The 12361-nt window shown below is 43.8% G+C and overlaps 1 protein-coding gene across 3 annotated transcripts in view; it reads left to right on the top strand.

Annotated features, from left to right (window-relative positions):
* Positions 1-12361, top strand: part of rgs3a (regulator of G protein signaling 3a) — a 401039-nt gene that overhangs the window by 60342 nt on the left and 328336 nt on the right. For all 3 annotated transcript variants that reach the window (XR_010969010.1, XM_068012622.1, XM_068012623.1), the window contains 3 exons: positions 8537-8587; positions 9755-9813; positions 11747-11841. Coding sequence is in view for 2 of the 3 variants with exons in the window: in XM_068012622.1 (XP_067868723.1) it covers positions 8537-8587; positions 9755-9813; positions 11747-11841 (205 nt within the window). In the remaining variant the exon portion in view is untranslated. The remainder of the gene's footprint in view (positions 1-8536; positions 8588-9754; positions 9814-11746; positions 11842-12361) is intronic.

The raw sequence follows: 12361 nt of genomic DNA, 5'->3' as shown, positions 1-12361 counted from the left end.
AGCAGATCTCAGGTACCTCAAAACTAAGCATCCATGACGTGCTGTGGACCACCAGCAGCAGCAGAATTGTGTTCAAACACAATCTGTAACCACATGGCCCGGCATATCCCTCACTGTACCATTACCATCAAGCCAAGGAATCAACCCTGGTTCACTGAGGAGTGGAGGAGAGCATGCCAGGAGCAGCACCTAAAAATGAGGTGTCAACCCAGGACTACTTGCTTGCCAAACGCGTAAACAGCATGCAATAGAGCCAAGCAATCCCACAACCAACGGATCAGATCAAAGTTCTGCCACATCCAGTCGTGAATGGAGGTGGACAATTAAACAACTGACAGGAGGAGTAGGCTCCACAAATATCCCCACCCTCAATGATAGGGGGAACCCAGCACATCAGTGGAAAAAAAAAGGGCTGAAGCATTCAAACCATCTTCAGCCATTAGAGCCAAGTGAATGATCCATCTTGGCCTCCTTCTGAGGTCGCCAGCATCACAGATGCCAGTTTTCAGCCAATCTGATTCACTCCAGGAGATTTTGAAGCACCAGCCCAAGTTGATGGCTGGATCCTGAGTGACAAGTGTTACCCCCTATGGACATAGTTAATGACATCAGTGAGGCATCCCCAAAGCGAAGCTGAAGAGCGATACAGTGCAGCTCACCAGAGCCATCATTAGCTTGCTGAAAATGTGCTTTCATTGCCTTGAACAGTCCAGAGGGGCCCTTCAGTACACAGAGGGCTCACAAATAATCGTAATCTGCTCTGCACTGCACAACATGGCAGTGCAGCATGGATATATTTTGCATGAGGAGGAACTGAGGAGCAGCAGTCCTCCTCAGATGAGGACAAATTTGAAGAGCCTGAGGAGGAGGCCAGTAATGTGAATGAGAATTTAATGGATGCGAGGAGAGACGTGCAAGTGACATCAGAGACAACCTTATTTTTGAATGTTTCAGCCAAGAGTGAGGCATGTACATGATTAAAGCTCCAATGCCAAAAAGAATTTACCTTCCTGGAATGCTCACATACCCCTGAGATAAAACATTGCCGCAGTCTAAAAGCAGGCATTGTATACAACTGCAGTTGCACCTGCAGTGGAGATGTGCTGAACACCCTGTCTGTACGAAACAAGTATCTTGCATCTCGGCAGTAGTCCTCGATCAGAAGCTGCTACACCGTTACATCACTTTGCTTAGGTCTGCACCTTTTAACCAATCTGTGTTGTGATGGAGCTGCAACAGCTCCTATACAAGGCATATAAGGGAGGGCTTACAAACAGACATTTGAAGGCATGTACCTATGGAAAACTGTTACAATACTTCAATCTGCAACCAGCTGTCAGTGAAGGCTGAAGGCTCAAATGTCAGCGTGGACAACACAATTGCCGTGTCCGAAAATCCTTTGTAAGCATCAAAGCATGCTATCTATAAGGGATCCAGAATCATCATCCTTTTCCTTTAAACAGATACAAGAATGTATCAAATAAATGTATTGACAAATATTAACATTAGTAGGGAAAATACATTAAACACCTGTGCACCTTCGTGCTCATAATTTCTTCAGTTTATGTTTCCTACCACTATGTCTTGGTTTAACCCCGACATTAGCGGCTGAGGTGCAGGCAGTCTGCTCATTGCACTGCCTCGTTGTCCTGGATGACCATGGCAGACGTCCTCTGGAAATACGGGGCCTTAAGGGCTCCATCCTACTGGGGGTCTCGAGCACTGGTGTTTGAGAATCCCCCTTGGGCACGCCTGCTGGAGATAAGTGGATCAGTGTCGAGGGGGAAGATGATATACCGCTTACCTGGGGGTGTCCTGAGAGGACAGCCCTGGGGCAACTGGCATGTGTTCTTCCTCCATATGGGTGCAAGATGGCACCTGACTGTCTACTTGAAGGGAAAGGTCATGAGGATGGAGGTCCAGGTTCCTCACCCCCTTCTTGCTTGGACACTGCTGCAGAGCCCATGACTACAGCGATGGAATGCAGGTCAGAGTGCATATGGGTCCAGTGCTCAACCAGACTCGCAATGGAACTCGCCAAAATCTCCATTGAGGAAGCTATGCGCTCATATGCCTGGGTCATGGCAGATAGCCTGGCTTGCATGGACTCCTCCATGGCACACGCTAGGCTGTGCATGACCTCAGGCCTCTCTGACATATTTTCTCCATTAGATCGCTTCACATTCAGCAGACTTCTGGTAGCCTCAATCAGAGGATCAGCAGCAGCTTGGGGCTGAGCAGGCACCTGGTCCCCAGCTGTCCTCCAATTGTCAGGGAGCTCAGCTGGCTGGGACATGTGTCTGTGCCGTGCCCACTAGATTGTGATCCTGATCCTAATCTCAAATTCCCCATGGACCGTGTGGCTGTATCTGTGCTGGTGGAGGTAGAAGAGGCGGGTGACGGTGCACTCTTTGGGTCATTGTCGTCATCTTTCCCAGAGGCGGTATTTATTGGTTCATGATTTCCTTATGTTCGAGTGTGGGCACCTGCAGTAGAAAACAAACAGAAGCACATTAGGCATCGTCACAGCATTAGGTCGTCACATTTTCACATGATCCACTTGTGTGCAACAGTAACGTTGACACTTCATCCTTACACCTTGACGATCCTGCCTCACCGTCTGCTATTGCTCTTCCTCCCTCCTCTCCAATTGTCTGTGCTGCCTCCTCCTCTGCTAGGGTCAGGAGATGGAGATCAGGTACACCACCCCTGTCTTGGTCCTCTCCCTTTGGTTGTGAGTCTGCTTGTCCTGCAGGAGACTGTTCTGATTTAATGACATGTCAAATGATGCCGAACACCCATTGTCTACATGCATCGACATCAGCTATTCTGGACTGTCAGTTGCAGCCTGCATCCAAGTGCAAGCAGATGCCAGACTTACACATTCTCCGGAATCAATTGCTATATGACACCAAGGCTGAACACACATTTGAGCACAAGGCATGGCTGCCCACTGCCAGAGATAAAGTTTCATGGAGCCCATAAGATAAACATTTGTGCACCTTTGACCACATCACTTATCGTCGCCGATCTGAGCATGTCATTCACCCATTTCCGACACTGAGCCCAGGTTCTACGAGTGACCCCACGGTTCAACACCTGCTCTGCAACCTCTATCCAGGCCCCCTTGGTCAGGCGGGAGGATCTTCTGAGTCCATCTGCAGGGAACAGGACGTCCTGGCTTTCCCTGACAGCCTAGAGGAGAACCTGCAGGGAGGCATAACTGAACTAAGGGGCAAGATGCTGACTACTGGCTGCCATAATGATGTTGTTGGGGGTGGTGATGCAGAGATGATGCTGGTGTGGGAGAGAATAAGTAAAGGTTGAGGGAGGGTAAACAATAAGAATGCATTAAGCTGTATTTCAAGTAAATGTCTGCAAACAAATAAAGAATGTGCAGGCTGGTGATCTCCCTGCTAGCAATGCAGAATGATTTATAGCCATGCCGTTAATGGTGCTTTGCTGAATGAAGGCTGTCCCCGCCGCACGATTGCACATGTCTCCTGTGCCAGCTGCCGGAACTTAAATTATAATATGTAATCATATGGGGATTGGCAAAAAAGGCGGAAGACAGGGACTTAATACAATTAACGTAAGTAAAACATCAGTAACAAGGAAATGAATGCAACTAAAGAGTGAGAAATCCCCAGGACCTGACGGTTTCCATCCGAGGGTGTTAAAGGAAGTAGGGGAGCACATTGTAGATGCCCGAACTATAGTCTTTCAGAGTTCCCTAGATTCAGGAGTGGTCCCTCTGGATTGGAAAGTTGTACATGTCACTCCACTTTTTAAGAAAGGTGAAAGGGGGAACCAAGGAAATTACAGACCAGTTAGCCTGGCATCTGTGGTGGGCAAGTTGCCGGAGTCTATAATCAAGGATAGGGTGACTGAACACCTAGAAAAATTTCAGTTAATCAGGGACAGCCAGCATGGATTCATGACTGGAAGGTCATGCCTGACAAATCTCATTGAATTTTTTTGAAGAGGTGACTAAGGTAGTGGACAGGGGAATGTCTATGGATGTTATTTATATGGATTTCCAGAAGGCATTTGATAAAGTCCCACATAAGAGACTGTTAACTAAGGTGGAAGCCCATGGAGTTGAGGGCAAATTATTGACATGGTTAGGAAGTTGGTTGAGTGGTGGGTGACAGAGAGTGGGGATAATGGGTAAGTACTCCGATTGGCAGGATATGACTAGTGGTGTCCCGCAGGGATCTGTGTTGGGGCCTCAATTATTCACATTATTCATTAACAACTTGGATGATGGCATAGTAAGTCATATATTTAAATTTGCTGACGATACAAAGTTAGGCGGCATTGTAAACCGTTTAGATGATAGCATAAAATTGCAAGGAGATATTGACCGACTAGGTGAATGGGCAAAACTGTGGCAGATGGATTTCAATGCGGGCAAGTGTGAGATGATCTATTTTGGACCAAAAAAGGATAGAGCAGGGTACTTTCTAAATGGGAAGAGGTTAAGTACAGTGGATGTCCAAAGAGACTTGGGGGTTCAGGTGCCTTTAAAATGCCACGAGCAAGTGCAGAAAATAATGAAAAAGGCTAATGGATAGCTAGCCTTTATATCTAGAGGATTGGAGTATAAAGACACAGAGGTTATGCTGCAGCTGTACAAAACCCTGGTTAGACCCCACTTGGAGTACAGTGAGCAGTTCTGGGCACCACACCTTAGGAAGGATATATTGGCCTTGGAGGGAGTGCAACGTAGGTTTACAAGAATGATACCTGGAGTACAGGGGTTAAGTTACGAGGAGAGATTACACAAATTAGGCCTGTTTTCGCTAGAATTTAGAAGGTTAAGGGGTGATCTGATCGAAGTCTTCAAGATATTAACAGGAAAAGACAGGCTAGATAAAGATAAACTATTTCCACTGGTTGGAGATTCTAAAACTAGGGGGCATAGTCTAAAAATTAGGGCCAGACCGTTCAGGAGACATGTTAGGAAGCACTTCTTCACGCAAAGGGTGGCAGAGGTTTGGAACTCTCCCACAAACAGCAGTTGAAGCTAGAACAGTTGTTAATTTTAAATCTGAGACAGATAGATTTTTGTTAAGCAAAGATGTTAAGGGATATGGGCCAAAGGCAGGTATGTGGAGTTAGGCCGCAGATCGGCCATGATCTCATTGAATGGTGGGACAGGCTCGAGGGGCTGAATGGCCTGCTCCTGCTCCTGTCTTCCTAAGTTCCTAAATGCAAGTGCTGCCAATTTCCGGTTCCCCCGTCGGAAACACTGCGATATGCATAAAATACCACCCGATATGTGTGTGTGCATGCTTGTGAGTCTGTCTCTAACAAGTTGGCCATACATAACACATTGTGAAATACCTTGAGTATTTTTAAGAATTGGAATTGAAGCTGAGCAAGAGTGAAGAGAGTAAGTAATTGCGCAGTTGAAAAGGTAGGCTTCAAGAAGCTGTTGAAGTTGGGAATATACATAGTAAGATGGAGGATATTGGGAAGAAAGTTCCAGAGTGTAAGGTAAGGTGTCATGGAGTCATTTACAGCACAGAAGGAGGCTATTCAGCCCATCGAGTCCATGCAGGCTCTTCATGGAGCTATTCAGTCAGTCCCTCTCCCCCACTCGCTCCCCGTAGCCCTGCAGGTCTATGCCTCCAAGTGGCCATTCAATTTCCTTTTGAACTCATTGATTGTCTCCGCTTCCACCACCCTTGTGGGCAGTGAGTTCCAGGTCATTACCACCTGCTACCTAAAAAAGTTCTTCCTCGTTTTCCCCCGCATCTCTTGCCCAAAATCTTCATCTGTGTCCCCTATTCCTCCCATTAAATCTCTCCTGACTCTCCTTTGCTCCAGGGAGAACAATCCCAGTTTTTCCCTCCTAACCTTGTAACTAAAATCCCCCATACCTAGAACCGTTCTAGTAAATCTCCTCTGCACCCTGTCAAGGACCCTCACATCCTTCCTAAAGTATGGTGATCAGAACTGGACGCAATACTCCAGTTGGGGCCTAAACAGAGCTTTATAAAAGTTCATTCAGCATGATTTCCCTGCTTTTGTACTGAATGCCTCAGTTTATGAAGCCCAAGATCCCGTATGTTTTACGAACCACTCTCTCAATATGTCTTGCTACCTTCAAAGATCTATACACGTGCACCCCCAGGTCCGTCTGTTCTGCACACTCTAGAACTGTGCCATTAAGTATATATTGCCTCTCCCTATTCCTTCTGCCAAAATGCATCACCTCACACTTGTCAGTATTAAATTCAATCTGTCATCTCTGCCCGTTCTGTGAGCCTATTTGTGTCCTGTTGCAGGCGGTTCATATCATCCTCACTGTTTGCCACACCTCCAAGTTTGGTGTCATTAACAGATTTTAAGATTCTACTCTGTAATCCAAGATCCAAGTCATTTATATGTAGCAAAAAAAGCAGTGGTCCCAGCACTGACCCTTGGGAAACACCACTGTCTACTGCCATCCTCCAGTCTGAAAACCATTTACCATGACTCACTGTTTTCTGTCCTTAAGCAAATTTTTTTATCCAATTGGATACAACCCTTCTATTCCATGAGCCTCAATTTTGTTAACCAACCTTTTATGTGGTACTTTATCAAACACTATCTTAAAATCCATATAAACAACATCCACTGCTTTCCCTTCATCAACCTTCTCTGTTACTTCATCAAAAGATTCAGTTAGATTAATCAAGCATGATCTGCCTTTTACAGATCTCTGCTGGCTATCCTTAATTAGCTGGAGCTTCTCCAAGGGTGTGTTAATTTTTTTCCCTGATTATTATTTCTGAAACCTTACCCACCACTGATGTTAAACTAGCTGGCCTGTAGTTGTTGGGACTATACTTATACCCTTTCTTGAATAAGGGTGTCACATATGCCACTCTCCAATCCTATGGCATCTCCCCCGATGGCTAAAGACCATGCAATTAATAGAAGAGCTAGGGATGGGATGAGAATGCAAATGAAAAAACGGAATTGATATTGTACCTTATGTTCTCGGGATGTCCCGAAGAGCTTCACAACCAGTGAATTGATTTTGAAGTGCAGCCACTATTGTGCAGCTATCAGCCAATTTGTATAGAGTAAGGTCCCATTTATAGTAAATGGGATGAATGACAAGGTAATGTGTTTTTGTTAGTGATGTTTGAGGGAACATTTAAGTGTGGGAAACTAGGAGAAGTCCTTGCTCTTTTTTGAATAGTGCCATGGGATCTTTTGCATTTACTGCAACTACTAGAATAGACACATGGGGCCTTGCTTTAATATCTCATCTGAAAGATGAAACTCCAACAAAGCTGCGGTCTCTTAGTACTAGACACTCTTAGTACTAAGCTGAAGCTCTGTGCGCAAGTTCAAAGTGAACTTTAATCGACAATATTCTGACTCAGATGAGAGTGCTACAAACTGTGGTGAACTGACAGGTGGGATTGGAGGTGGTCTGTAAATGCTTAGCTGTTGAGTATGTTCAAAACTGAGATCAATAGCTTTTTGGACACTAAGTGATATGGCAACAGGGCGAGAAAGAAAATTTCAGATACAAGATCAGCTATGGTCTTATTGAGTGGTGTCACGGGCTCGAGGAGCCTACTCCTGCTCCTATTTCTTATGTTGCAGAGAAGCATAGAAAATAGGAGTAGGAGTAGGCCCTTTGAGCCTGCTCCGCCATTCATTATGATCATGGCTGATCATACAACTCAGTAGCCTGTTCCCGCTTTCACCCCATACCCTTTGATCCTGTTAGACCCAAGAGCTATATCTAACTCCTTCTTGAAAATATACACTGTTTTGGCCTCAACTGCTTTCTGTGGTAGTGAATTCCACAGGTTCACCACTCTCTGGGTGAAGAAATTTCTCCTCATCTCAGTCCTGAAAGGTTTACCCCGTATCCTTAGGCTATGACCCCTGGTTCTGGACTCCTCCACCATCGGGAACATCCTTCCTGCATCTACCCTGTCAAGTCCTGTTAGAATTTTATAGGTTTCTATGAGATCCCCCCTCACTCTTCTGAAGTCCAGCAAATATAATCCTAACCGGCAGCAAGACATCCCTGCTTCTGTACTCGAATCCTCTCGCTATGAAGGCCAACAAACCATTTGCCTTTTTTACCACCTGTTGGACCTGCATGCTTACCTTCAGCGAGTGGTGTACAAGAACACCCAGGTCTTGCTGCATATTCCCCTCTCTCAGTTTATAGCCGTTCAGATAATAATCTGCCTTCCTGTTTTTGCTACCGAAGTGGATAATCTCATATTTATCCACATTATACTGCATCTGCCATGCATTAGCCCAATCACTCAACTTGTCCAAATCACCCTGAAGCTTCTCTGCATCCTCCTCACAACTCACCCTCCCACCCAGTTTTGTGTCATCTGCAAATTTGGAGATTTGCAGAAGAGGAGGGCGAAGTAAGAGTGATAGCCTCCATCGTAGTCTGCAGCAATATTTAAGAACTATTAAGCCTTTTTCTGGGAATAGGGACAATATGGCTATTAATATTGACATAGCATTTTACAGTAAAATTCATTTTTGTCTCTAACAGGACAGCTGAAGCTATCAGTTCATCTTCAAGATGGGACGATTGTCGTTCATAGTAAGTTTGCAAATGTTAAAGTAGTCCAGAGAAAGAGTTTCATATTTGGTGGAATATGACTTAAATAGGTTTACATTAGAAATGTGAACTACTCATAAAATTAAAAAGAAATAGGGCGGTATTTTACGCCACCCCCCCCCCCCCCCCCCCCACCACCCCCTGCTGCCATGAGTGGGCGGCTGGGAGTCGCGTAAAATTAAGTGGAGGCGGGGTGTGCTGTTCCCATCACCTTCCTGCCCGCGCTGCCATTTTACCAGTAATGGGGGAGGTTGAAAACAGGCCCTCTTCCCGAGGCCAATTGAGGCCCTTAAGTGGCCAATTAATTGCCACTTAAGGATCTCCTCCCGCCACTGCTGGTATGATACCAGGTGGCCTCCTTGCAGGCCCTCCTACAGAGGGCCCCCCCAACAGCACAAGCTGCCCCCTATGGAGCACCTCCCATCCAACCCGCCCTCCTGAAAGAGCCCCAGCCCCCCGTTGCCAGAGCCCAGCCGATTGTTCCCAGCGAGGCCCGAAACCCCACTCACCTTTATGGAGGCCGATGTCCGTGGCCCTCTTCTGGCTTGGTGCAGTCCCAGCAGTGGCCACCACTCCCAGTGGCACTGCTAGGAATGAGGAGCTGCTGGCCTTATGATTGGCTGGCAGCTCTTGGAGGTGGGACTTCCTGCCTCAGAGGGTGGAAGTCCTGCCTGAGGCCAGTTAAGGGCCTGGGCCATGTAAAATCGCTGTGTGGCTTCCAGACCTGACATTGGTGGGCTTGGCCCCGACTTTTAAGCTGATGGGCAGGACCGCCACCACCATGTAAAATTCCAGTCTAGGTCGATGTTAACTTTTGTTTTTGCATATGGCTTAATAGTACCAATTGCACAGAAATGTATGATTTTATCTAATAGGAACATTATATTCATCCAGATAATGCATTTGTTTGAAATAGATTTGAATAGCTTGACTTATCTTGGTTTGAACAATGTAAAATAAAAAAAAGTATTTTTGTCTGAGTTGAAGACTGTCAAATCGATATTAATTTATCACAGTTAAGTATTATGTAATTATTATTTTTGAAAATTCAGTTGTTAGAATGTTATGATGCCTTTGGTTCTGTAACAAAGAGCAATGTTGTTTTCATATTTCTGGAGCTTAATTATGTTACAACATTTTCTTCTCCAGTTATGGAAGCAAAAGGACTTGTGGGAAGAGAATACCGTACTTGTGATTCTTATGCAAAGGTGAAAATGATCTTTGACTTTGAAAAAATTCCACTGTAAAAATGTGAAGTAATTTTAGTAAGAGAGAACCACAATTAAGCCAAATATGGCTTATTATTTTAGAACAGATAATTGTCCAAGAATCTGTTACATGGATTACTTTGAATTAATTTTAATAGATTCGTGAGCTGAAAAATGCGAGTGTGCAATTTTCTCTCTCATAACTGAAATTTCCAATGTCCAAAATAAGGGTCTAAATAAAATTTAAAGTACAAATATGAAAAGTAAATTTATCCATTGCATTATATTTTGTGCCTTTTAACTCCTTGGTTCCAGCATATATGAAAAGACAAGTTATGATCGTTTTGGGTGTGTACTTTACATCAGACTGACTTAAAAATACCTCTTTCTATATTATTTGCTCAATTCTCAACCTTTTGTATTTGTGCTTTCCTTTGTCTTTTCACCCTCCCCCAATATTTTCACCTTTTGTCCTGTCTGTCTGAATTATTGACAATTTCTATTTTACTTAACTATTTTCCATTTATCAATTTGGAGGCCAATTCACACATAAAATCTGTTGGTGCCATACCCATTTTACCCATGACATCTAGGCATCCAATATGGCAGGCAGCCTGCACATGCACATACCATGCTGAAGTGCTTGCCCACCATATTGGTAGAAGCCCCTGTATAGGCATCAAAGGCTTTAGACCTTTTATATATGTAAAAAGGGTATATCATGTATGTTTTAGGCCCCATTTACGAAATTTGTTAGCGACTAACTGCAGTACGCAATTACTGTTGGTATTCCCAGGTATTTAATAGCCTAATCAGCAGTCCTTAAAGGAGCTGCTGGAGGCTTCCTCCTGATAGGTAAGTTTTTCTTTTACTTAACTTATGGTGGAGCCAGTAGGAGCAGGAGTACCTCCTCCTGGCTGCACATTAAACCTGCGAAGCTCCGCCAGCTACCACTTCAGACACAATTACATTTTTAGGCCATCAACTCTCTCTATATGATTGGCGTCTCTGTTTATTCTCTCTGCCTTCTTTCCATTTGTTCCTAATTTTTCAACCTCACTAAAATACTTGTTCATCTCTTAGCCTTCAGTCTTCAGTAAGGATAAACATGAACAAACGTCCGAAGCTATCTTTTCTTCATAGACGCTGACTAATCTGCTGTCTGTTTCCATCATTTTCTGATTTTGCTCTGAAACACCCCTTTTCAGGATGAAAAGTATCTGCAACCTTCCCTCACAAGGGAGACTTCTAAAACCACGGATTAACTTGGTGGCTGTTCCTAACACTGTCTCCAGTGCTTGAATGTTCTCTTTGTGTGTGTCTCTGTGACCATAACTGGATACAAGGTGTAATCAGACTCGAGCACTGTACAGTTTGACTATGACTTCCTTTCACTTATTTTCAATAGTTTAGCTGATGCATAGTTCCATATTATGTTAACTTTATAAAATGCTGCTCTCTATTGGTTGGACATGTTTGGTGGTGAATTGACTGAAATTTCTAAGACAGTTTGAACTTCATCCTTAACTGATTGAACATCATTCATGGATTATATGTATTGCTTATTTCTGTTTCCTATTGCAGTACTTTTTAGCTGCCATTGATCTGCCCACATGCTTATTTTGTTCCAACTTATTTCTGTAATTTTTGAGCTGTCTCCACGAGTTCAAGTGTCACTCCCACTTTGTTTTATATTCATAATATTTGATATCATATTTGACCATTTTGCATTGAGTTTCTGAATTTAAGACAGATAGTGAATGAGAAACAGCAATGGTTCCAAAACCAAACTCTGTGGCACTCTATTTAGTACTTTTCCCTAACCCCCACCCCCAACAGAACTCTTAACAGCTACTCACTGTTTTCTAACTTTTTAGTTTGATTAGTTACTTATTCACAATCATACTTAAGTTACCATTTTTTTGTCTTAAAGTTGTCAGTGGTACCTGACTCTGATCGTGGAAGCAGACAGAAGACAAAGACTGTGTCAGATTGCAAAAATCCAGTATTTCATGAACGTTTTATTTTGTAAGTATTTCTCATTATTACTCATGTTTTCCCATATACTTGTAGTTTATAGCTGTGAAATTTGAAAAATTAACTTAATCAAACTTTAAGGCTGAGTGAAATCCTAACAAAAAGCCTATTTTCAGCCATTTAGACAAAAGATTTTTTTCTCTTTCATAATATTTTTCCATATGGCTGCTATTTCAACTGATGCTCTCGGCATTAGGCTCTTTCACCCCACCTGTTATTCCAAGACATCCACTTCAATCTACCATTGTGAGTTGCTAAATATTAGAACGCGGCACTTGCAATCGCGAACGTTGTGTCGGGTGTTATAAATATTTCAAACCACATCCTTCGCATACAGCTAGAAATAAGCTTGGGCTATCAGTGGCAAGAGTAGTCTGTGTGTGATCTTAAATGTGTTTTTGATGTCATGACATTGCCTGACTTGTCTTCCTGTCCTCGCTGCATGGAAAATATGCCACAATAATTCTCTTTACATGCCGCCATCTTGAGGTATTCTTCTCCAGCTAACCTA

The sequence above is a fragment of the Heterodontus francisci genome, chromosome 32 (genome assembly GCF_036365525.1).
Source record: "Heterodontus francisci isolate sHetFra1 chromosome 32, sHetFra1.hap1, whole genome shotgun sequence".
In the NCBI taxonomy this organism is placed as follows: domain Eukaryota; kingdom Metazoa; phylum Chordata; class Chondrichthyes; order Heterodontiformes; family Heterodontidae; genus Heterodontus; species Heterodontus francisci.
Note: the sequence above shows the minus strand (reverse complement) of the source record. Positions and strands in the feature narration are given on the sequence as shown.